Genomic DNA, 27,500 nt, shown 5'->3' with positions numbered 1-27,500 from the left:
GACAGGATACTCACAAAAAAGAGCTTCTCTCAGTGGGTTTTCTCGATATAAATATGTATGTATGTGTGTTCACATTCTGCTGCAGATCAGGGGATGAATCAGTTTGCCACACACGGCGGTATGAGATGTGGGGAAGACATTCATTGTTGTCACCACGCCGCGGACCAGGACCACGCTGCGGACCACGCCGCGGACCACGCCATGGACCAGGACCACGCCGCGGACCAGGACCACGCCGCGGACCACGCCGCGGACCACGCCACGGACCAGGACCACGCCGCGGACCACGCCGCGGACCAGGACCACGCCGCGGACCACGCCATGGACCAGGACCACGCCGCGGACCAGGACCACGCCGCGGACCACGCCGCGGACCACGCCACGGACCAGGACCACGCCGCGGACCACGCCGCGGACCAGGACCACGCCGCGGACCAGGACCACGCCGCAGACCAGGACCACGCCGCAGACCAGGACCACACCGCGGACCACGCCGCGGACCAGGACCACGCCGCGGACCAGGACCACGCCGCAGACCAGGACCACACCGCGGACCACGCCGCAGACCACGGACCAGGACCACGCCGCGGACCACGCTGCGGACCACGCCGCCCAGCGCGCGTGTTTGATGAGCTGTAGATCCACTCGTCCCCGCTTGTCAGTGCCAGTCGTACTTTGGAGTCTCGTTGACCAAATGATCACTGACAGTTCCAGCAGTAGTTGGAACTTTGAAAGTGGTGAACGAACCCGTGACAGGCGCCAGTGTCGACGTCGCACTATCTTTCTTATTGTCACTATGTGAGCACTTTTCGACCATCACGTAAAATATCTTCACTGCTGAAACACCGGGCGTGGCCCCCGCCATGACTGTACGCTGACACAGATGAGCATCTGCAAACATGGCCACGCCCATAGGTAAAACCAATCAAAAGTGCAGCGATTTTCACATCTTACGATCCCACAGATGATTTTCCCGCAGCTTTTGAATTCTCTTTCACAATTTAACATTCTCGTACGGCCAGTAAATATGTGATAAAATGTTTTAGGTAGAGTTTTTTTTATTTTGAAATTCAGGTCGGTCGGGTTACCGTAAACACACAATTATTACTTTTTGGCCCAAGATCAAACCACATTTATGGATGGATCTGTCAGCTATGTTTGTGTGCTTCACATCTGAACTCTTTCAGATGTTTCTGTTTGACTAAATTGCTTGGCTTTATCCAGCATTAAATAGAATAGCTGCTGTCAGCTGTGCACGTTTATGTGGTGCACTATGTAATAAAAACAGAATGAGTTCAGATGTGAAACACAAAAGAAGCAGACAGATCCACCCTGGGCTGAAGAACATGCTGAAGTGTGGCCCTGTTTACTTCGTTTAGGGGCAAATATGAAGCCAATCAATCAAAAAATATATGAACAAACATCTTTTTTCTGTAACCGTGCTGCTCTGGATTCACATAGTTCCTTTTCTTTAAACATTTACGCAGGGAAAAGTGTCTTGCGCCTTATTCCTAATCAACAAGAAACTGTTTTGTTCCACGGGCTTGAACAAAGTGACCACAATGGTTTAGTTTAGGTTCACAACTGCGCTGACCGGTGATGTCACTAAGATGCGCCGCACTGCTTTTCAATTGTTTTATAGCAGATTTATTTATTTATTTATAAAAGAAGTATTATTGTCTAATTACAAAACTCAAGTTATGATACGGTTAGATCACTGCTTTACAAGAAACAGAAAGAAAAAATAGAGTAACGTGTAGGTCAGGAGTCAGGATGAAAACAGCCAACATTTAGCACAAACGAACACACTTTTGTGTGTTCAGTGCAGTCCTTTATGTCTCATTGTCCTCTATGTAAGACAGTGATATAGCAGATTGTGTATGTCCTACACATCACAATGAAAGACAATGTTAAAGGACTCACCATGTTTATGGAGGACACTGGCCCGATGCTGTTCACAAAAATGTCCACATCAATGACAGTGGGCTTAACTGTGAAAATACAGCAAGAAGAAAAGTTAAAGGTGCACTATGAAAGCTTGTCTCCACGGAGATGTGATTGATTTTCCTAGAATGTCTGGCATTAAACTTGTCTTTCTCCATGGAGACAAGTTACAGGTCAGATCTGTGGAGAGGAGACCCAGCTTACAGTAAGTTGTATTTTTGTAATTGTAATTGTAAAAATATTATTGAAATTATTATATTAAATATTAATATTATTAAATCAGTAGTTTAATGCCATAATGAGGAACATTCCAGGCAAAGCAACAACATCTCTGCAGAGACAAGCAGGCGGCCGAGTCGCCACCACGCTTTAAATGTAAGGAAGACATGTTAAATACACACTTACACATTTTAATTCTGGTGTCTGACAATAACCCGGGTTTGAGCAGTAACATGCACTCAGAGAAACCAGGACACGCAAATCCCCGTTTACATTTGGACTGAGAGTGCATTTAGAGAACCGGTAGAAACTATGGCAACTTACGCACAAATATGGCAAATATTTTTTGAATTTTGAGTAAGTTTCAACAACAGAAGGACAAGATACATTCAAATAGGAGCATGATAAGATAAGATAAGATAAGATATTCCTTTATTGTCCCACATGGGGAAATTTCATTGGTGCAACGCAGGTAGATACAGAAGAACAGAACAGATCACTTATAGGAAGTCTGAAAAAAATTTCCACTAGAAGATCTCCTATAAATAAATAAAAACTCCCATAGACAAATGAATAAATAAATACATAAATACCATTGCATGTGATCACGACAGTAATTGCACATGAATATGTGTCACGACAGCACATAGATGATATGAGAATATGGGAGTGGAAGGTGTGTGTATCAACTCTATCTGTCCTCGGGAAGTGAAATGATAAACTTTTTAAAACATGAAATCTAATCTAATAAATCTAATCAAATACATTTTAGAGGAATGCAGAGTCCAATCTCATATGCACCGGCAAATTGTCTCATTGTGCTTTGTCTGTCCACATTGTAAAGAATTCCCCGTCGATTCAGCCCAACTCTCTCTGTCCTCTGTGATTTGGGACATTAGTGACGGCTGTGACAGATGGAGCCGGGAGCGTTCACATTAGCACAGACTTCCCCCATCACTTTGCATTAGCTCTGTCCCAGTCTGAGTGTGTCTGAGACTGTTAGCGCCACACGCAGGAGTTTACACCTGTCCCACTGTAGTACAACACACTATCACCATGACGACGCTGCAGAGGGAGGACCAGCACGAAGCTAATTCACCTTCTGGATGTAGGACTGTAAGGTACATCCAAAATAAATCAAAATTGCAATTTGAAAGGATAGTAGAAAAAGCTTCAGCTGTAGTCATCTGGACTCAGTTTGAAAAAATAGACGTTTCAATTTGAAAGGATTTAAATCAGTGGTTCCCAATCCACGGCCCGCGGGCCACATCTGTCCCATTGGGCCTTTAAATCCGGCCCGCCAAGCTTGTCCAAGTTATATTAAAATATAATTTTATTTATTTATTTATTCATTCATTCATTCATTCATGTATGTATGTATGTATGTATGTATGTATGTATGTATGCATGTATGTATGTATGTATGTATGTATGCATGTATGTATGTATGTATGTATGTATGTATGTATGCATGTATGCATGTATGTATGCATGTATGTATGTATGTATGTATGTATGTATGCATGTATGCATGTATGCATGTATGTATGTATGTATACATGTATGTATGCATGTATGTATGTATGCATGTATGTATGTATGTATACATGTATGTATGCATGTATGTATGTATGCATGTATGTATGTATGTATGCATGTATGTATGCATGTATGTATGTATGCATGTATGCATGTATGTATGCATGTATGCATGTATGTATGTATGTATGCATGTATGCATGTATGCATGTATGCATGTATGTATGTATGTATGTATGTATGTATGTATGCATGTATGTATGTATGCATGTATGCATGTATGTATGTATGCATGTATGCATGTATGTATGTATGTATGCATGTATGCATGTATGCATGTATGCATGTATGCATGTATGTATGTATGCATGTATGTATGCATGTATGTATGTATGTATGTATGTATGCATGTATGCATGTATGTATGTATGCATGTATGCATGTATGTATGTATGCATGTATGTATGCATGTATGTATGTATGTATGTATCTATGCATGTATCTATGCATGCATGTATGTATGTATGTATGTATTTATTTATTTATTTTTGCGGTAGGCTTTACTAGACAGTAGATGGAATGAGAAAGAAACGAAGGGGAATGATGAGAGAGAAAGGAGGACAAGCAGCAAATGTTACAAGTTACAGGTCAAATCTTGCATGTAATTTAATTCATTAGTTCACACAAACACACCTTGTATATTTTCCTGGCCCGGCCAGTCATTGACTGTTGAAGCCTGACCCCTGGACTGAAGCCTGACCCCTGGACTGTTGAAGCCCCTGGACTGTTGAAGCCTGACCCCTGGACTGTTGAAGCCTCTGACCCCTGGACTGTTGAAGCCTGACCCCTGGACTGTTGAAGCCTGACCCCTGGACTGTTGAAGCCTCTGACCCCTGGACTGTTGAAGCCTCTGACCCCTGGACTGTTGAAGCCTGACCCCTGGACTGTTGAAGCCTGACCCCTGGACTGTTGAAGCCCGACCCCTGGACTGTTGAAGCCTCTGACCCCTGGACTGTTGAAGCCTGACCCCTGGACTGTTGAAGCCTGACCCCTGGACTGTTGAAGCCTCTGACCCCTGGACTGTTGAAGCCCGATCCCTGGACTGTTGAAGCCTCTGACCCCTGGACTGTTGAATCCTCTGACCCCTGGACTGTTGAAGCCTCTGACCCCTGGACTGTTGAAGCCCCTGGACTGTTGAAGCCTCTGACCCCTGGACTGTTGAAACCTGACCCTGGACTGTTGAAGCCTGACCCCTGGACTGTTGAAGCCTGACCCCTGGACTGTTGAAGCCTCTGACCCCTGGACTGTTGAAGCCTGACCCCTGGACTGTTGAATCCTCTGACCCCTGGACTGTTGAAGCCTCTGACCCCTGGACTGTTGAAGCCTCTGACCCCTGGACTGTTGAAGCCTGACCCTGGACTGTAGAAGCCTGACCCCTGGACTGTTGAAGCCTGACCCTGGACTGTAGAAGCCTGACCCCTGGACTGTTGAAGTCTGACCCCTGGACTGTTGAAGCCTGACCCCTGGACTGTTGAAGCCTGACCCCTGGACTGTTGAAGCCTCTGACCCCTGGACTGTTGAAGCCTGACCCCTGGACTGTTGAAGCCTGACCCCTGGACTGTTGAACCCTCTGATCCCTGGACTGTTGAAGCCTGACCCTGGACTGTAGAAGCCTGACCCCTGGACTGTTGAAGCCTGACCCCTGGACTGTTGAAGCCTGACCCCTGGACTGTTGAAGCCTCTGACCCCTGGACTGTTGAAGCCTGACCCCTGGACTGTTGAAGCCTGACCCCTGGACTGTAGAAGCCTGACCCCTGGACTGTTGAAGCCTGACCCCTGGACTGTTGAAGCCTCTGACCCCTGGACTGTTGAAGCCTGACCCCTGGACTGTTGAAGCGTCTGACCCCTGGACTCTAGAAGCCTGACCCCTGGACTGTTGAAGCCTCTGACCCCTGGACTGTTGAAGCCTGACCCTGGACTGTTGAAGCCTCTGACCCCTGGACTGTTGAAGCCTCTGACCCCGGACTGTTGAAGCCTGACCCCTGGACTGTTGAAGCCTCTGACCCCTGGACTGTTGAAGCCTGACCCCTGGACTGTAGAAGCTTGACCCCTGGACTGTTGAAGCCTGACCCTGGACTGTTGAAGCCTCTGACCCCTGGACTGTTGAAGCCTGACCCCTGGACTGTTGAAGCCTCTGACCCCTGGACTGTTGAAGCCTGACCCTGGACTGTAGAAGCTTGACCCCTGGACTGTTGAAGCCTCTGACCCCTGGACTGTTGAAGCCTGACCCCTGGACTGTTGAAGCCTGACCCTGGACTGTTGAAGCCTCTGACCCCTGGACTGTTGAAGCCTGACCCCTGGACTGTTGAAGCCTGACCCCTGGACTGTAGAAGCCTGACCCCTGGACTGTTGAAGCCTCTGACCCCTGGACTGTTGAAGCCTGACCCCTGGACTGTTGAAGCCTCTGACCCCTGGACTGTTGAAGCCTGACCCCTGGACTGTAGAAGCCTGACCCCTGGACTGTTGAAGCCTGACCCCTGGACTGTTGAAGCCTGACCCCTGGACTGTTGAAGCCTCTGACCCCTGGACTGTTGAAGCCTGACCCCTGGACTGTTGAAGCCTCTGACCCCTGGACTGTTGAAGCCTGACCCTGGACTGTTGAAGCCTCTGACCCCTGGACTGTTGAAGCCTGACCCCTGGACTGTTGAAGCCTGACCCCTGGACTGTTGAAGCCTCTGACCCCTGGACTGTTGAAGCCTGACCCCTGCACTGTTGAAGCCTCTGACCCCTGGACTGTTGAAGCCTGACCCCTGCACTGTTGAAGCCTCTGACCCCTGGCGGTCACTCCGAGTCAAAAAATGGGTCGGGTCACAGCAAACAGACAAGTTATTTGGGGCGGCCTCATACATAATAATATAATTTAAAGCTTTTCCGTTGAGGGCCCCACTAATTTAGGATTTTTATTAATGCAATATCTATAAAATTGCATTTACATGTTTATACATTAGCACAATAAAATGTAAAATAAACTCAAACGTGATTTGAAGGTTGTGTTGCAGACATCAAACCCTTACAGATTGTGTGCGTGTTTGAAGTGGGGCATTTCCTCTTGGTCACCACAACGGTCAGTAGCGGCCCTGCGTCTCTCACACGTTATCTCTAGTTTCTTTTGGCACTGCATCTGAACTTTCAAACTTAAGCTCAAGCGCAATTTACTCTGTGAAGTACATCGTCTTTTGGCAAAAGTCTTTTCATTCTGTTAATTTCCTGGAGCTTCTGCAGTCGGACAATAACAGGTGATCGGTTAGTCGCCGTAATCGATTAAAACATCTATCTCAGTTGTGTCTCTTCTTTGTTTATCTCAAGCTTCTATGACAACATCCGGTGGTCTAGACCCTTGACTTAAGAAACGTATGGTCCACTAAAGACATGCAAGAGGGCGTGGCACTGTCAAAGGCTCTATGAAGTTACAACCGAACTGCACTCCGACCACAAGGAGTTCATTCAAGTACAAAACTCTATATTTGCACGTAAAGGGGAAATAGAACTTATAATTCACTCCTAAAACTTGAGCTTGTTCCATGCCTGCTCCTTTCTACTAAGTCCCTATAATCCAGTTAAAATAATGATTATAACAAAAATGTTGGTTAACCAAGAAGATGTGTAAAGTGTGATGCGTCCACTTGAGCTCTTCCGTTGTTAAATCAGTGCTCGGGTTGGTAAAGCATCAGTTTAACTGGAGCGGTGCAGACAATGTATTATTTTGTCCATTTTGTGTCTCAGTGATGTGATAACGCCAATATTTCTGTGCTTTTAGTTTTGTCATCTCTTTTCTCAAAGACAGAATGCTTGATGATTCCCCAAATGAAATTGCAAAACCTTGACTCTTGAAATAAACCGTGCGGCTGAAGAATAAAGACAATGGGTAGTTGAGTTAATTATGTCTTATTGAAAGCCTTTTGATAGTGTGAGTTGAGCTGTATTACTGTCCTCATTATACAGGACAATAGAGGAGCAGCCTGTAATTTCATCTCCAGGGATCCAGACTGGTTCTCTCTGTATATTCTATAAAGAAGATCTCTCAGTCTGGTCCCCAACTCCTCCGCTGTGTATCAGACAGAACTGTGCAATCAGGTTTCTTTATCTCAGCGATGCATGTGTAACAGAAGAGTCATCTGTGGTTCAAACACAATCAAACTTCTCTCACTTCTCTCAGATTAACTGAAGCCACAATGAGTTTCAATCTCTTTTTGTTTCTTCTGTCTTCATAAGCAGCAATATTTGTTTTGATACAGATGGGCCATGCATGTCCCTGATTGGCTAATCCACCTGTCAATCACACCCATTGGAACTAAGGAATCAGAATCAGAATCAGAACGTGTTTATTGCCATTCATGGATGAACAAACATTCACAGATACAGGAACTTGTCCTGGTGGTTCGGTGGGACATTCAAAAGCTGTTCACACTCCACATCTTTCATACGTTTTGGGGAAGAGTGTATTTTTGGAAATAAAATACAGATCAGTTATACCTGGACTTCATTCAGAGAAAGAGGTTAGATTTACAGATAACACAAAGAAATCTACAGATAACACTGAAATAAATGAATCCAGGAATATAAGGTCATGTGTAATTGACTTAAACATTATGAATTTCCTGTGAGGTAACACATATTCACTAGTGTATTCGCAGAGAATGGGCAGGTACTCTTCAATCACCTGTTTTTAGTCCCACTGTGGATTGGACCTTCTTTTTCAGGGCAGAGGAGCTGCAGGTTGTGTTTCTATCATTTATAATATCATAGATGGTGGGAAAGGCCGGAATAATATGGGAGGTTTACTGTTTTTTCAATAAGTATAAAAAAGGTACAAATGTTTCTTAGTTCTTATCATTATTTGTTTTGGATTTCAACTGACAACTCACACTTTTTGAGTTGAATAATGGCACCATTTCAATTGTGTTTATTCCTGCTAAAGTTGATTGTGTTTAAGTGTTTATTTATGCTAGTTTATGACAGGTTGCACTAGCTGCAACTGCACTAACCCAACTGCACTGGAAATTACAGCAAAAAAACAAATTTAACTGATTTATGTGTTTGCACATGGGTTTAGGTTGAGTTACGCACTTAAGGCATTTGCTGATAGCTCCAGTGACCCTGATACATAGATGAAGATTTAATCCTTTCTTGTCATTCTGATCCAACCTTGACATTTACAGCAGTTGAATCAGATCCTTGTCTAAAAGATCAGTGTATCAGTCTAGAACTATATTTTGTAAGCGATGTTCTCCACTAACATCATATGAATCTCTCCTATTTGTCTTTTAACAATGTTGAATTTGACTGTTTGTGTCGTTTCCAAGAAAACAGCTTTCATCCAACAGCCAGAAATATTGCATTTGGTTTGTATGAATGATCTTGTGTTATTTAGAGTGTTGGATTTGCACCGTAAACAACAAAATCCATCAATTCATTTCAAACACCAAAACAACTGCAGCTAGAAACTAGACGGACAGAGAAAGTGCATCAGGATCAGTTTCTTTGAGCCATTTTGTCTTTTGAGCCTAAATCTCTTCTGGCAACTATGACCTGGATTTGTCTTAAACCCTGTTTGGACAGGATTAGTTTGACCTAGACACTTTAAAATTAAAATTGTAAAAGGGTTTTTGTGCATTCGGACATGATAAGAAATGTCAGTCATTTTCTTATTTTTTGCGGACTTTATAACGGAATGGCAGAATGCTAAACATAACAATTAACCCTTTAAATAATTTGTATTGTTAGCATTTCTTCTGCTTTCAGTTATTAGTGAGTGTTATGTACTGTATAAACATGTGCTGTTATTATGAAACTGCCTCTTTTAATCCATTCACCCTGATGCAGCCCCTTGTTCTAAACTTTAAACCAAAAGGACCCAAACTTCAGCTGCTCAGTCCTCTGCTCTCTGTCGCCACGATAACGGGTTGTACATCCCAGTTACGTTTGTGCTTTTTTGTGCTTTTTGATTGTAGAAAAAACAATAATTGAATTGCAAAATGGTCGGGGGTGAATCAATAGTGTTAATAACGTTTGTGCCTTTTGGACTTACCATAACACAGTGTCTGAGAATGTTAAACTCTACAGATGCCTTTACTTTCTCACAGCTTCAGTGAACTCTGCAGTGCTCTCATCAATCACGGGAGGAAGGTCGTCCCCACACACACCTCTGTTCACGGGGGACAGTCTAAGAATGGTCCCTCCTCTCACATGCTTCAGACAGAGCCACAATGACTAATGGCACACTTAGGGTTCTCTAAGTGTTCTTGCTCGTTATGTTGAAGAAATGCTCTGAGCCCTGAAATATTCCAAATGTAAAAGAAGCGATCTCTGCCCAGGGGCCCAGGGGCCCAGCGCACAGCAAACCACCATCATATACGTCATATTTTATGCAGCTATAATCTAATAAGTCCTTCCTGAGGTTGTGAGACAGGTCTTTACTGTCCCTGGACTCAAAGCTGCTCTGTTTAGCTGTGCTTAGGACTCTTTTAAAAATAAATGTTAACAATGTTCTTTATGCTTTTATTATTTCTATTTTGTATGGTGATTTTATATTGTATGGTGATTTAAATTGAGGTTTTCTATATGTACGAATATGTATGTGATTTAGTTTAGCGAGACTATTTCCCTGTATGGAACAGGAAGTGGAGCTCTGCATTTTTAAGGCAACCGGAAGGAGCTTTTGTGAAAAGGGCCCGTTGTAAACTGGCCGCATTAGGGGGCATGTGACACACACGGCCAGTTAGAATGCAAAAAGGTAATGAGGTAATAGCGTTCTCTTTAGTTATGTTTTCCAGCTGTTTATTGTTCTGTATTTTTTTTTTTAGGCTTTATTGGACCAGAAAGATGGCATGAAATGGGGAACGAGACTAAACGTGTTCTGTGACTTCACCACTCGACCACCGTGCGGCACTGTTCCATGTTTTACATCTGACACTGTTTAAATACTGCTTCTGTTTTAAACAGTGCATCTGAATTTCAGCTTTCTCCATCAGCAATCCATTAGTAGTAGTTTACAGTTTACACTGTATTATGATTTCATTTTTCTAATACTTTATCCCTCTAGGGGAGCGATCTCTGTTTCTAGTGTCTATTTTTTTGCTTTTTATCCAATTGGTTGTGAGGTGAAACCTAATTTAGTGTTTGGAATGCACTCTTTAACTGCTTCCCAATCAGCCTTTTAATTGCTTTTGTTTTAGGGACTGATTTGATTGTATATTTTTGTATATGTATTGCTCACTGTAAGTCTTTTGTGTTTTTATTGTTTATTCTGTGTTTTTGACGCACTTTGTGACTTCTGTCTGTGAAAGGTGCTATACAAATAAAATGTACTTACTTACTTACATTATCATATTTGTTCTGAATACTTTGTGTATCGGATTCTAAATAGTGTGTTTATTGTAAAAAAGCAATGTAGATATTATTTCTATACAATAGATCTCGTAAGCTCAGGTGTTTTAGGGGAATTGAAGCCATGGGCATTCAGTGAGAGTACATTCATTCTATCCATCTAAAAATAGTATTTTGTGATAAAAGTATCTGATGTGACCACCCCCCAGGAACAGGAAATAAACATTATATAGATCAAATAGACTATTTCAGAAATCCAACCCCCAAAAAGCTGCTGGACCAGACGGTGTCACTCCTGCCACCTTAAGACACTGTGCAGGTGAGCTGGCCCCTGTCTTCACTGACATTTTTAACACCTCCCTTGAGTCATGCCATGTCCCAGCTTCAAGTCGTCCATCATTGTCCCTGTCCCCAAGAAGCCCCGGATCACTGGACTTAATGACTACAGACCAGTGGTGCTGACGTCTGTCATGAAATTATTCGAACGCCTGGTCTTGCCCTACCTCAAGTCCTTCACCTCCTCCCTGCTGGACCCCCTGCTGGACCCCCTGCTGGACCCCCTGCTGGACCCCCTGCTGGACCCCCTGCTGGACCCCCTGTAGTTCGCAGCATCTGGACTCCCGGGGAACCTACACCAGGATCCTGTTTGTGGACTTCAGCTCTGCATCAAAACCACCTCCTGCTCTGCTCCAGGTCAAGCTCTCCCAGCTCAACGTGGCGACTCCACCGCTGACTCCACCTGCAGGAGGAGCACTGACTCCACCTGCAGGAGGCGCACTGACTCCACCTGCAGGAGGAGCACTGACTCCACCTGCAGGAGGAGCACTGACTCCACCTGCAGGGGGAGCACTGACTTCCTGAGCGATCGGAGGCAGTGCATGCGGCTGGGGAAGAATGTCTCAAACACTCGGACTATCTGCACAGTAGCTCCACAGGGCTGTGTACTTTGTCCTCTACTCTTCTCCTTGTACACAAACTGCTGCACCTCCAGCCAAGTTTGTGGATGACGCCACCCTCATCACCATGACGACACCATCCTCATCACCATGAAGACACCACCCTCATCACCATGAAGACACCACCCTCATCACCATGAAGACACCACCCTCATCACCATGACGACACCACCCTCATCACCATGACGACACCACCCTCATCACCATGACGACACCACCCTCATCACCATGACGACACCACCCTCATCGGGCTCATCTCAGACGGGGATGAGTCTGTTACAGGAGGTGGACCGGCTGGTGTCCTGGTGGCAGCGGTAACAACCTGGAGTTCAACACCAAGAAAACAGTGGAGGTGATCGGCTGCAGTCTTCCATCTCTGCAGGACCTGTACGTCTCCAGGACCTGTACGTAGGACCTGTACGTCTCTGCAGGACCTGTACGTCTCCAGGACCTGTACGTCTCTGCAGGACCTGTACGTCTCCAGGACCTGTACGTCTCTGCAGGACCTGTACGTCTCCAGGACCTGTACGTCTCTGCAGGACCTGTACGTCTCCAGGACCTGTACGTCTCTGCAGGACCTGTACGTCTCTGCAGGACCTGTACGTCTCCAGGACATGTACGTCTCCAGAGCTCTGGGACGAACAGGTCGGATCACAGCCAACCCTTCTCACCCTGGACATGGACTATTTGAGCCACTCCCCTCAGGCAGGAGGCCACTCCCCTCAGGCAGGAGGCCACTCCCCTCAGGCAGGAGGCCACTCCCCTCAGGTAGGCGGCCACTCCCCTCAGGCAGGAGGCCACTCCCCTCAGGTAGGCGGCCACTCCCCTCAGGCAAGAGGCCACTCCCCTCAGGCAAGAGGCCACTCCCCTCAGGCAAGAGGCCACTCCCCTCAGGCAGGAGGCCACTCCCCTCAGGCAGGAGGCCACTCCCCTCAGGCAGGAGGCCACTCCCCTCAGGCAGGAGGCCACTCCCCTCAGGCAGGAGGCTGCGGTTCATCTGAACTGGAACCTCCTCCATAAGAACAGTTTCTTTCCTCTGCTGTTAGACTCATGAACACTTCTTAAACACTGTCACTTTAACCATCATTTAATCACTCACTGTTCACTTTCTGCACTACAAATGTAAATTTAACTGTACATTTTGTGTACATAGTAAGCCTATTTTGATTTTTATCCTATTTCAAATTGTTTTCCTTTTTGACTTATATAGGTTGTTCATTGTTTTATGTTGCACTGAATCACCAAAGTATGTTTATGAATTATGTTCATTGATAATGGCAATAAACCAATGATTCTGATTCTGATTTTTTTAAAAATAAAAAATAAAATAATTCTTCACCCCAAAAATAAAAAAATAAAAAAAAAATTGAAAAAAAAAGTATTGAATAATGTTGAATATGAGCTTGTTTTATAGCAAGATTTCTGGGGCTTGGATGTGTGCCAGCCATATCCACTGCAAAGGTCAGAAGCGTTTCCTCAACCTCGGGTGCTTTTCTCCGGTGCTTTTCTCCGGTGCATCTTTGAGCAGAGTGTCTCTGTTCTTATATCACAGGAAATCTGATCACTGGCCGTGGATGCCAGTTATTCCCCATTGGTGTGGATCCAGCCACTTTGAGACGTTCTCTCATAGGTAAAAGCCACGGTTTTTGTGCCTTCTTTGAGGTTAAGAATCAGCACGTTGTCCCCTTATGCCACGCCCTCTTGCAGCGCTTTTAAACTCTATCATGTCGTGCCTCAGACTTTTCATCAGCTTCTCTGAATATTTTGCCATTGTTTCCTCAATTACATTGGCCAGTGCCATGTTCTCGAAGCCAATCTTTGTTCAGCCCCATTTTCATAAGTCACATTGCAGCCGTTCTTCACCATGTCTTTGTTCTTACTCACTCCTTAAAAATTAACTTAAGGTCTGCTTGACTGTTTAAGCTGTCGCGATGACACACAGCTCTCTTAATGGTTTTTGCATTGCCTATTTTGTCAAGTTTATGAGATTTGGATTTGAAGTTTAAATTGATTGAAATAGATTTCTACATGTGTCTGAATGAGCCATATTATTATTATGTAAACACTATGTGTTTAAACACTGAGACAATATATAAGGCAAGGGCCCACTCCCAGAAAAAAATACTTTTAAACATGAGGTGTTTGTCTGCACAGCCATGACTGCAGGAAAATCAATTTAAACTGATTTAAATCAGACTGTTTTTCAGTCAATGGTTCCTCTATAAAAGGGGTGTCTAAACTTTTTTAACGAGGGCCACATTTTGAAGCTTGTACAGAGCAGAGGGCCACAAACCCGACGGATTTGTTGAATGACAAAGTGAATCATTCAAAATTTTGCATTTCACCAAGTTTCGATGAGCTTCCACACATCATTGATATTAGGTTGGTATAACATCAAAATGCTGTCCAAATATTTCCAATTTTTTGTTGTTGGGACAAACTTAGCAGGAAGCCGGAGGGCCAACAAAAATTGGTCCAAGGGCCAATGTAGTTTGGACATGCCTGCTCCATAAAGTCCCAGCCTCTGCGTCCTCCAATCTGTCCCTGCTCAATCTGTGCTGAGCAAACTGAGTGGATTGTGGCACCAAAAATATGAAAAGCCTCAGGTGTAACTATCCATGACACGGACGCTCTGAGCTGTGAAGATGGAAGGTTAATTCACTCACGCACGTCGTACTAGTTTGATCCATCCAAAGACAAAGGCACGTTCTCCTTGTGAGCTGAAGTGCAGCATTAGTAAAACATAAAAGGAACACATGGCTCATACAAACACAAATGCTCCACATTTACGAATTATAGTTCTTAAGAAATATCATTAGTCTGTAGAACTTATTTATTATAAGTTATTAGTCAAGTCATAAAGGGCAAGTCCTAAGTCAAGTCTTTGTGGTAAGTCAAGTAAATCTAAGAACTGTATCTGACTCAAGTCATTAGAGATAGAGAATAAACAAACTATTATAGAAGTGTGATCGTGGTGTGACAGCCATAACATAACCCCTGTAAATGCTTTAGAGGGACTAAAACCAGGAAAACTAGACGGTTTGACCAAAACTACGTGCAGACTAGAAGATTGTACCTGAAAACAAGTTTGTGGCTCTGCAATTTACTCCTAAATCCTTTCATTTATCGGCGTTTTTTTCTTTGTTGTGCAAAATGTCAAGGAACTGACTCAGTAAAAGTGACAATAATTACAATCAATATGAAATATATATATATATATATATATATATATATATTTTATATAGCCACACACACTCACACACACACACATAACACACACACTCACACACACACACACACTCACACACACACACACACTCACACACACACACACACACTCACACACACACACACACTCACACACACACACACACACACACACACACACACACCACACACACACACTCACACACATCACACACACACACACACACACACACTCACACACACACACACACACACACTCACACACACACACACACACACACACACACACACCACACACACACACACACACACACACACACACACACACACACACACACACACACACACACACTCACACTCACACACACACACACACACTCACACACACACTCACACACACACTCACACACACACACTCACATTGGACACATTTGACAGACTAAATGGGACTTTTATTTTGGACCTTGTGAGCTTTAACTTTTTAAACATGTTTTAAAATTGCTCCAAGCTAAAATAACACGTTTGCCACAGTCGTAAATAAGCCTTGTATCCTTCAAATGCACTGGTCGACCAAATTCATTTATCTTGGCCGAGGCCCTCAAACCATAGAAATAATGCTACTTTATCACTTTGTGGGGAGACAGCCAACAGTTGTTACTGGTGTTGGGACTGAAGAAGGTTTAGATCCACTGCTTTATGACAGGACATTATAGAGAAGTGCTATTATTTCTATAGGTGTGATTTGAGTCCATATGACCCGGACACCACTCTCATTTAACATAACCATACATTCTGTCATCATTTCTACTCTTTCTGAGCATCAGGAACTCCATAGTGTATCAAGCTGGAATCATATTGTGGGGCTCAATGTTTATTCTGTATATTTTCTTGTAGTTTGATCAGATTTGAGCTGTTCAGAGAATAAGTCACTTCTATGACTCAATTGTATTTATTTATCAAAGCTCATGTTATAATTATTTTTTAAAACAATATTAAACATTTAAAAAAGAGTTCACTGGGAATATCTGGTTATTGTATCGCTGACATAATAAAGTTTCAATATTATCGTTTTTTGCAAAAATGTCTTGTGTAAAGTGTAAACTGGGTCGGTCTGTAAATTCTTATTTTTTTTACTTTGAAGGCAAAAAAAAAGATAAAAATGTTGCCATTTTTTGACTCGGAGTGACCGCCAGGGGTCAGGCTTCAACAGTCCAGGGGTCAGAGGCTTCAACAGTCCAGGGGTCAGGCTTCAACAGTCCAGGGGTCAGAGGCTTCAACAGTCCAGGGGTCAGGCTTCAACAGTCCAGGGGTCAGAGGCTTCAACAGTCCAGGGGTCAGAGGCTTCAACAGTCCAGGGGTCAGAGGCTTCAACAGTCCAGGGGTCAGAGGCTTCAACAGTCCAGGGGTCAGAGGCTTCAACAGTCCAGGGGTCAGGCTTCAACAGTCCAGGGGTCAGGCTTCAACAGTCCAGGGGTCAGGCTTCTACAGTCCAGGGGTCAGGCTTCAACAGTCCAGGGGTCAGGCTTCAACAGTCCAGGGTTCAGAGGCTTCAACAGTCCAGGGGTCAGGCTTCAACAGTCCAGGGGTCAGAGGCTTCAACAGTCCAGGGGTCAGAGGCTTCAACAGTCCAGGGGTCAGGCTTCAACAGTCCAGGGGTCAGAGGCTTCAACAGTCCAGGGGTCAGAGGCTTCAACAGTCCAGGGGTCAGGCTTCAACAGTCCAGGGGTCAGAGGCTTCAACAGTCCAGGGGTCAGGCTTCTACAGTCCAGGGGTCAGGCTTCAACAGTCCAGGGGTCAGGCTTCAACAGTCCAGGGGTCAGAGGCTTCAACAGTCCAGGGGTCAGGCTTCAACAGTCCAGGGGTCAGAGGATTCAACAGTCCAGGGGTCAGGCTTCAACAGTCCAAGGGTCAGGCTTCAACAGTCCAGGGGTCAGAGGCTTCAACAGTCCAGGGTTCAGAGGCTTCAACGGTCCAGGGGTCAGAGGCTTCAACAGTCCAGGGGTCAAGATTCAACAGTCCAGGGGTCAAGCTTCTACAGTCCAGGGGTCAGGCTTCAACAGTCCAGGGGTCAGAGGCTTCAACAGTCCAGGGGTCAGAGGCTTCAACAGTCCAGGGGTCAGGCTTCAACAGTCCAGGGGTCAAGCTTCTACAGTCCAGGGGTCAGGCTTCTACAGTCCAGGGTCAGGCTTCAACAGTCCAGGGGTCAAGCTTCTACAGTCCAGGGGTCAGGCTTCTACAGTCTAGGGGTCAGAGGCTTCAACAGTCCAGGGGTCAGGATTCAACAGTCCAGGGGTCAAGCTTCTACAGTCCAGGGGTCAGAGGCTTCAACAGTCCAGGGGTCAGAGGCTTCAACAGTCCAGGGGTCAGAGGATTCAACAGTCCAGGGGTCGGGCTTCAACAGTCCAGGGGTCAGGCTTCAACAGTCCAGGGGTCAGAGGCTTCAACAGTCCAGGGTTCAGAGGCTTCAACGGTCCAGGGGTCAGAGGCTTCAACAGTCCAGGGGTCAAGATTCAACAGTCCAGGGGTCAAGCTTCTACAGTCCAGGGGTCAGGCTTCAACAGTCCAGGGGTCAGAGGCTTCAACAGTCCAGGGGTCAGAGGCTTCAACAGTCCAGGGGTCAGGCTTCAACAGTCCAGGGGTCAAGCTTCTACAGTCCAGGGGTCAGGCTTCTACAGTCCAGGTTCAGGCTTCAACAGTCCAGGGGTCAAGCTTCTACAGTCCAGGGGTCAGGCTTCTACAGTCTAGGGGTCAGAGGCTTCAACAGTCCAGGGGTCAGGATTCAACAGTCCAGGGGTCAAGCTTCTACAGTCCAGGGGTCAGAGGCTTCAACAGTCCAGGGGTCAGAGGCTTCAACAGTCCAGGGGTCAGAGGATTCAACAGTCCAGGGGTCGGGCTTCAACAGTCCAGGGGTCAGAGGCTTCAACAGTCCAGGGGTCAGGCTTCAACAGTCCAGGGGTCAGGCTTCAACAGTCCAGGGGTCAGGCTTCTACAGTCCAGGGGTCAGGCTTCAACAGTCCAGGGGTCAGGCTTCAACAGTCCAGGGGTCAGAGGCTTCAACAGTCCAGGGGTCAGGCTTCAACAGTCCAGGGGTCAGGCTTCTACAGTCCAGGGGTCAGGCTTCAACAGTCCAGGGGTCAAGCTTCTACAGTCCAGGGGTCAGAGGCTTCAACAGTCCAGGGGTCAGAGGCTTCAACAGTCCAGGGGTCAGAGGATTCAACAGTCCAGGGGTCGGGCTTCAACAGTCCAGGGGTCAGAGGCTTCAACAGTCCAGGGGTCAGGCTTCAACAGTCCAGGGGTCAGAGGCTTCAACAGTCCAGGGGTCAGAGGCTTCAACAGTCCAGGGGTCAGAGGCTTCAACAGTCCAGGGGTCAGGCTTCAACAGTCCAGGGGTCAGAGGCTTCAACAGTCCAGGGGTCAGGCTTCAACAGTCCAGGGGTCAGGCTTCTACAGTCCAGGGGTCAGAGGCTTCAACAGTCCAGGGGTCAGGCTTCAACAGTCCAGGGGTCGGGCTTCAACAGTCCAGGGGTCAGGCTTCAACAGTCCAGGGGTCAGAGGCTTCAACAGTCCAGGGTTCAGAGGCTTCAACGGTCCAGGGGTCAGAGGCTTCAACAGTCCAGGGGTCAAGATTCAACAGTCCAGGGGTCAAGCTTCTACAGTCCAGGGGTCAGGCTTCAACAGTCCAGGGGTCAGAGGCTTCAACAGTCCAGGGGTCAGAGGCTTCAACAGTCCAGGGGTCAGGCTTCAACAGTCCAGGGGTCAAGCTTCTACAGTCCAGGGGTCAGGCTTCTACAGTCCAGGTTCAGGCTTCAACAGTCCAGGGGTCAAGCTTCTACAGTCCAGGGGTCAGGCTTCTACAGTCTAGGGGTCAGAGGCTTCAACAGTCCAGGGGTCAGGATTCAACAGTCCAGGGGTCAAGCTTCTACAGTCCAGGGGTCAGAGGCTTCAACAGTCCAGGGGTCAGAGGCTTCAACAGTCCAGGGGTCAGAGGATTCAACAGTCCAGGGGTCGGGCTTCAACAGTCCAGGGGTCAGAGGCTTCAACAGTCCAGGGGTCAGGCTTCAACAGTCCAGGGGTCAGGCTTCAACAGTCCAGGGGTCAGGCTTCTACAGTCCAGGGGTCAGGCTTCAACAGTCCAGGGGTCAGGCTTCAACAGTCCAGGGGTCAGAGGCTTCAACAGTCCAGGGGTCAGGCTTCAACAGTCCAGGGGTCAGGCTTCTACAGTCCAGGGGTCAGGCTTCAACAGTCCAGGGGTCAAGCTTCTACAGTCCAGGGGTCAGAGGCTTCAACAGTCCAGGGGTCAGAGGCTTCAACAGTCCAGGGGTCAGAGGATTCAACAGTCCAGGGGTCGGGCTTCAACAGTCCAGGGGTCAGAGGCTTCAACAGTCCAGGGGTCAGGCTTCAACAGTCCAGGGGTCAGAGGCTTCAACAGTCCAGGGGTCAGAGGCTTCAACAGTCCAGGGGTCAGAGGCTTCAACAGTCCAGGGGTCAGGCTTCAACAGTCCAGGGGTCAGAGGCTTCAACAGTCCAGGGGTCAGAGGCTTCAACAGTCCAGGGGTCAGGCTCCAACAGTCCAGGGGTCAGAGGCTTCAACAGTCCAGGGGTCAGAGGCTTCAACAGTTAATAACGGAAAACGTCTCGATCAACCCGATCAAGAGACTAAATCTCCCGATTTTAAGATATTTCAATCGACCTTTTGTACGTCGTTATCCTTTATTTAGGTAGCTAAGACGAGCGGGGGGAACATGCGGGGGACACGGGCGCCGCCATGTTTGTTGTTATGACGCTGCTGGGCGCGTTTCCCTCCCAGAATGCAATGGGAGGGAAACAATGCAGCCAAACCATGACGCAGAACGGCATGAGCGGTGGCCAGTGGCGCTGACTGAACCTAATGAACAAGTTAGAGACAATGTAGGTTTCCTCCTGCTCGGTCTGTTTAACACAGAAACATATGGAGGACTGAAAATGAAGACGCATATACTTTGCGCAATGCGTTATTTGTCCATTGGGATGAAAGACAGGTTTACCAGCGCTATAAAACTGTTCAACACGGCACTTTAGGAAAGACCGGTCGGTCAGTCGGCGAAATATTTGAAAAATAAAAGAATTTGGCGTTTTTTTGGACAACATTTGTTTTTCAGTCGGCTAGTTTTAGACCGGGTCGGTCGGGTTACGGCAAACAGACATATTATTTTGCTCAGCCTAATGTCCTTATCTTTGCTCCAGAGCCGGGGGATTTTGGACAAAGGGTAATTGTCCTCAGCTCGATTGATCATGCTGTGTTTGAATACTGCTGTAGAGTTCATTTACCATTAGCTTTAGCACAGAGAGGATGGAGAATACTGAGAGTGACAGAAAGAGATGGATGAATCGCCGGACACTGAAAAGGTCACATTTTTATTAGCTTCACTCGAAGTCACTGTATAAACTCAGAACGACATTAATAAGGAAGACTGGCTTTTTACGCTTCAAGTCTTGTTTAATTAAGACAACTTTTGACTCTGTCTAACAGCAACAAGGAGTCGGTTCCATTCACAGAACATGTGGGGCCTTTGTGACTTGAGATATAAAAAAGAAATGAAATATGTTAACCCTCCACCAAAGTACTCCAGACCATGAACCGATAGTTCAGGATCTGAATAAGGACCCAATGCTCAGCCACTGACTGTTCCACACTATTTACTCCAGAGGTTGAGTCAAATGAAGATGATTGTAAACCGAAACCATTTCACTTTGGATCAAACGGCCAATGAATGAAAGTAAACCAGTCTGCAGCTTAGTTAACGATATAGTGAACTATGGCAACACAATCAACAGATACATTTAAAAGCAATTGCTTTATCGTGCAGCTGTGAGTATAATATACATCATGCATATCTGTCCAATTATTCACGCAAAATAAACTAAATAATACTTTTGTAATTGTGAACAAAACAACATTACAATAAGAGTCAATGAAACATTTTATTTGATGACACAGATGTGTTTATACAGTACTAGAGTACAATCCTATATAATACATCCTTTTAATAGCATATGGTATGATTTTGTGGAGATCCAGGTCTTTTGTCTGTGCCTGTTTACTGTAAGTCTTTTAAATGACAGCACTGTGGCTTGTGCAATCATTTGTGTTTTATAAACCAGGAGCTTAGTGTTTCAAAGCCACGGCCGACTAGTTTTACACATTTAAATTGTGCAGCAGAGCAGAGAAAAGAAGTTATGTCCGTTGACAGATATCAACCTGGTCCATCGTTGATTCACTGCAGACTTTGACACAGCCCATTGGTCCTTCAATTTTAATTTACTCAATAAGAAGTTTATACTAATTATAAAGGGTCAGAATATAAATCATTTACAAGTATATCATAAGATGAACAAAGCGTTGCCATCGCACTTGACTTCAGAACTATAATTCCTGCCATGGACACAACCTATGGATACCTTAGAAACATCTGTGCTTTTGGTGGCAGGAAACACCAACTGACCCTGACTGGACAAACATTATAATCAACATTTGTAAAATGGTAAGCTCACATAGACAGAATAAACATCATCTTTTTGGTTTATCTGAAATATTGTTGCAAACCAAGAAAAATAAAGACATTTGAAGGACCTTCAAGCAAAACAATATCATTTTGAGCACTATAATGTGACTGATGAACTTCTGTAGCAATGTAGACCTATTTTAGACCTGGTTCAGCCCAAATTAAGACCTGCAATAGTTGTAAATCAGGTTGCACGTGGTATGTGTTCTTAGTTGGTATGAAAAGTTTAAGAAGCACTGCACTTAGGGATGTCAAGATTAAATAATGAATCAATAATCCTGATTATTGAGGTCACATTATAGTCCTAAGAGCAAAAAAAAACTATAATTGTGACAATTTTCAAAAACAAACAAACAAAGCAAAATTAAGTAATTTCAAATCAGTTATCTGAAAGTGTGATTGAGTAAAGATGATATATCTTAATAATCGTGAATAATTGGTAAATTGTGAATGTTCTTTTCACGATACTCATTAAAATGTGATATTGTGACATCCTTAACTGCACTAAAAGAACCCACATCTCACACCTTTTATCATGAACAACCACCGGTCATATTTGATACTGAATAACTGAATAAACTGTATGATAATTGAGGTAACAGCATTTCAGAGTTCGTTTGTAGAGGTCGGAACTTCTGATTTTCTTCATTAAAAGACGAACAAGAAACTGACTAATTTGCAGATTAAATTATATATTGCACAAATGATTGCAGCCTCTTCTTGTCGCGACCGTTCAAATAGCATTTCAATAGGATTTCAATAGCATTTCAATAGCATTTCAACAGGATTTCGATTTGATTGCAACAACATACATACACCTGTATACGTCTAAAGTCAATCTGACTTTGTGCACAGCAGAAAATGCCACTGAGGTCTGAGAATGTTCAGCCCCTGAAGGACATTCATTATATGTTTATTATTGATTATGAAGCATGTGCAAGAAAGAAACGTATGAATATAACAGAAACATAACAAATATAGGCTGTAGACGGATAAAGAATATGTTTTCTTTCCAATTCAATCTAATTACTGGCTGTATGACAAGAGGGTTTCATCCCCCTCATAATCTAACGTTACTACGTTACTTTACTATCGCGTTACAGGCTGGATCTTACCTCCGATGTCTGGGCGCAGTTTCTTGTCATATTCCTTCAATAAACTGTTGAGTATTTCCGTGGCGTCCGATTGTTGTGATTTGGGAGCCAGCATTTGATTGACGGTCACGTCCTCGTAGTCCTCATCGTCCTCCATCGTCAAACAACTGGAATAGAAATACTAAGTTACAAAAAAAGACGCTCAAAAGTCCGTTACGCACGAAGTTGATCTTATGAGTTAATTCAACTTCTTTAGATATGCTGAAGGCTTCTTACCGCGAGGGGAGAAGCCACAGGAGGAAAATATAAGGCATTATTGGAGACGGCATGTTGTGGTTGCGCTGGTCCAAATCAAAGAAGTTCAACGCGTTGGAGACGCGTCACACACGCGGGAGGAAGGGAAAGTCCATCGTTTGTAATCCAGCCAAACAATCCTGACCAGAGTGAAGGTCCTGGACAATCCTGACCAGAGTGAAGGTCCTGGAGAGCGAGCGGCGCGGCTCTTGACGCAGACGCGCGCGGACTGAGAGCCCCACGTCATCCCACTGTCTCCCTCAAGACAACACTGTAAAACAAGTGTCTCAAGTCTATTTATGTCTCGATTATTGTGCTGAACATCTTAATATGTCCGTGGGATAAAAGTATACACTGATCATTTAACCAATAAGAGCCGTTGGGTTTGTACATGGAGCATAATGTTTAAGACAGTTTAAGCAGTGGGAATTAGCAGAACATGAGGATATTGAGTATATCGTGTATAATTAACTATTACAATGATCTCAAACATAGAGAGACATTGATACAAAGTGATATTTCTGCAGTTATTTTAAGATCCAATTACATTTTGTGCTGGTCTTGAACTCTAACAAGACATTTATAGACACATTGTTTAACCCTAACCCTGCTTTAGTCACATATGGAGATGTTATTGCTTGTTAGTGTTATTGCCTGATTGCTATTGTCTGAAATGTTCCACATATCTACTTTTGCATTCATTCACTTATGCTTTTTTATTGCTCAAAAACCATGCAATCTCCCGCCAGGTCCACCCTTCTCTCCATCACAGCTTGTCCAGCCGGGTTCTGTCCCTCGTGGTATGTCCAGCCACCTCAAGAGGCGACCACAAAGAACACAGCTTGATCTGCGTCTTATTGGAGATAGATGCTGTATGTTTAATACCATATTAGGACAGACAACGCAACAGTGTCTTTATGGAGATCGGGTGGCGGACCCTCCACCTGAAAAATGACATAGTGCACCTTTAAGTAAGAACTATTCAAAGCCAAGGAACCAAACTTATTTGTTGTTTTGTGTTTTCCCCAAAGCATGCTGCTAATGATGAAGTATTTCATTTCTTGTCAGCCAAGAAGTAAAGAACTAAACACGTTAACTCTCCAGAAAATAAATGTATGTGGATTCAAAGAGATTGTGGGAGTAAGTACGAAATACAATAGATTTAAATACTCACGTCCTCATTTTGCAGTTTGAAAATCAAGTGGTCTATTCCAGCTTTAAAATGTGCTTTATTGTTGATTTTGTGATTCATCCATAACGAGACCAAATGTTTGTCATGTGTCATCTTAAGCAGAATAGTCCCATGATGCACCTGGGCAGAAAACTGGTTACTGTACTGTATCTCACACAGCCAAAGCCTAAAGGACCTGCACCTGCTCCTGCACCTGCACCTGCACCTGCTCCTGCACCTGCTCCTGCACCTGCTCCTGCACCTGCACCTGCACCTGCTCCTGCACCTGCACCTGCTCCTGCACCTGCACCTGCACCTGCACCTGCTCCTGCACCTGCACCTGCACCTGCTCCTGCTCCTGCACCTGCTCCTGCTCCTGCACCTGCACCTTCACCTGCTCCTGCACCTGCTCCTGCACCTGCTCCTGCACCTGCTCCTGCACCTGCACCTGCACCTGCTCCTGCACCTGCACCTGCACCTGCTCCTGCACCTGCACCTGCACCTGCTCCTGCACCTGCTCCTGCACCTGCACCTGCACTTGCACCTGCACTTGCACCTGCACCTGCTCCTGCACCTGCTCCTGCACCTGCTCCTGCACCTGCTCCTGCACCTGCTCCTGCACCTGCACCTGCACCTGCTCCTGCACCTGCACCTGCTCCTGCACCTGCACCTGAACCTGCACCTACACTTGCACGCACCTGCACCTGCACCTGCTCCTGCACCTGCACCTGAACCTGCACCTACACTTGCACCTGCACCTGCACCTGCTCCTGCACCTGTACCTGCACCTGCACTTGCACCTGCATCTGCTCCTGCACCTGCACCTGGATCTGCTCCTGCACCTGCACTTGCACCTGCTCCTGCACCTGCACCTGCACCTGCTCCTGCACCTGCTCCTGCACCTGCACCTGCACCTGCACCTGCTCCTGCTCCTGCACCTGCACCTGCTCCTGCTCCTGCACCTGCACCTGGATCTGCTCCTGCTCATGCTCCTGCACCTGCACCTACACTTGCACCTGCTCCTGCACCTGCACCTGCACCTGCTCCTGCACCTGCTCCTGCACCTGCACCTGCTCCTGCACCTGCACCTGCTCCTGCACCTGCACCTGCTCCTGCACCTGCTCCTGCACCTGCACCTGCTCCTGCTCCTGCACCTGCACCTGCACCTGCTCCTGCTCCTGCACCTGCACCTGCACCTGCACCTGCTCCTGCACCTGCTCCTGCACCTGCTCCTGCAACTGCTCCTGACCTGCACCTGCACCTGCTCCTGCACCTGCTCCTGCAACTGCTCCTGACCTGCTCCTGCACCTGCTCCTGCACCTGCTCCTGCAACTGCTCCTGACCTGCACCTGCACCTGCTCCTGCTCCTGCACCTGCACCTGCTCCTGCACCTGCTCCTCCACCTGCACCTGCACCTGCACCTGCTCCTGCACCTGCTCCTGCACCTGCTCCTGCACCTGCTCCTGCAACTGCTCCTGACCTGCACCTGCACCTGCTCCTGCACCTGCACCTGCACCGGCTCCTGCAACTGCTCCTGACCTGCACCTGCACCTGCTCCTGCACCTGCTCCTGCTCATGCTCCTGCACCTGCACCTGCTCCTGCTCCTGCACCTGCACCTGCTCCTGCACCTGCACCTGCTCCTGCACCTGCTCCTGCACCTGCACCTGTACCTGCACCTGCACTTGCACCTGCATCTGCTCCTGCACCTGCACCTGGATCTGCTCCTGCTCATGCTCCTGCACCTGCACCTGCACTTGCACCTGCTCCTGCACCTGCACCTGCACCTGCTCCTGCACCTGCTCCTGCACCTGCACCTGCACCTGCACCTGCACCTGCTCCTGCTCCTGCACCTGCACCTGCACCTGCTCCTGCTCCTGCACCTGCACCTGCTCCTGCTCATGCTCCTGCAGCTGCTCCTGCACCTGCTCCTGCAACTGCTCCTGACCTGCACCTGCACCTGCTCCTGCACCTGCTCCTGCACCTGCTCCTGCAACTGCTCCTGACCTGCACCTGCACCTGCTCCTGCACCTGCTCCTGCTCATGCTCCTGCACCTGCTCTTGCTCCTGCACCTGCACCTGCACCTGCTCCTGCACCTGCACCTGCTCCTGCACCTGCACCTGCTCCTGCTCCTGCACCTGCACCTGTACCTGCACCTGCACTTGCACCTGCACCTGCTCCTGCACCTGCTCCTGCACCTGCTCCTGCACCTGCTCCTGCACTTGCATCTGCACCTGCACCTGCTCCTGCACCTGCACCTGCACCTGCTCCTGCACCTGCACCTGCACTTGCACCTGCACCTGCACCTGCTCCTGCACTTGCACCTGCACCTGCTCCTGCTCCTGCACCTGCACCTGCACCTGCTCCTGCACCTGCTCCTGCACCTGCACCTGCACTTGCACCTGCTCCTGCACCTGCTCCTGCTCCTGCACCTGCACCTGCTCCTGCACCTGCACCTGCACCTGCACCTGCTCCTGCTCCTGCACCTGCACCTGCTCCTGCACCTGCTCCTGCTCCTGCACCTGCACCTGCTCCTGCACCTGCACCTGCTCCTGCACCTGCACTTGCACCTGCACCTGCACCTGCTCCTGCTCCTGCACCTGCACCTGCTCCTGCTCATGCTCCTGCACCTGCACCTGCACTTGCACCTGCACCTGCACCTGCACCTGCTCCTGCACCTGCTCCTGCTCCTGCACCTGCACCTGCACCTGCACCTGCTCCTGTACTTGCATCTGCACCTGCACCTGCTCCTGCACCTGCACCTGCACCTGCACTTGCACCTGCACCTGCACTTGCACCTGCACCTGCACCTGCTCCTGCACCTGCTCCTGCACTTGCACCTGCACCTGCTCCTGCACCTGAACCTGCTCCTGCTCCTGCACCTGCACCTGCACCTACTCCTGCTCCTGCACCTGCTCCTGCTCCTGCTCCTGCACCTGCACCTGCACCTGAACCTGCTCCTGCACTTGCACCTGCTCCTGCACCTGCTCCTGCACCTGCACCTGCACCTGCTCCTGCACCTGCACCTGCTCCTGCTCCTGCACCTGCTCCTGCTCCTGCACCTGCTCCTGCACCTGCACTTGCACCTGCACCTGCACTTGCACCTGCACCTGCACCTGCTCCTGCTCCTGCACTTGCACCTGCACCTG

At 47.1% G+C, this 27,500-nt stretch overlaps 1 protein-coding gene across 1 annotated transcript in view; it reads right to left on the bottom strand.

Moving 5' to 3' along the window:
• gabrg3 (gamma-aminobutyric acid type A receptor subunit gamma3) overlaps positions 1 to 23,242 on the bottom strand; it is a 66,265-nt gene extending 43,023 nt beyond the window's left edge. Inside the window, exons 1-3 of the mRNA XM_072437715.1 lie at positions 23,164 to 23,242; positions 22,909 to 23,054; positions 1,924 to 1,991 (exon numbers count right to left, since the gene is read on the bottom strand). Coding sequence (XP_072293816.1) covers positions 1,924 to 1,991; positions 22,909 to 23,054; positions 23,164 to 23,216 — 267 coding nt within the window. The 5' untranslated portion in view covers positions 23,217 to 23,242. The remainder of the gene's footprint in view (positions 1 to 1,923; positions 1,992 to 22,908; positions 23,055 to 23,163) is intronic.
• Between the last annotated feature and the right edge of the window lie 4,258 nt (positions 23,243 to 27,500).

Source organism: Eucyclogobius newberryi, unplaced genomic scaffold, assembly GCF_026437365.1.
Source record: "Eucyclogobius newberryi isolate DKJ021-1_F unplaced genomic scaffold, fEucNew1.0.hap1 SCAF_82, whole genome shotgun sequence".
NCBI classification, from domain to species: Eukaryota; Metazoa; Chordata; class Actinopteri; order Gobiiformes; family Gobiidae; genus Eucyclogobius; species Eucyclogobius newberryi.
This window is presented reverse-complemented; position numbering and strand designations above follow the sequence as displayed.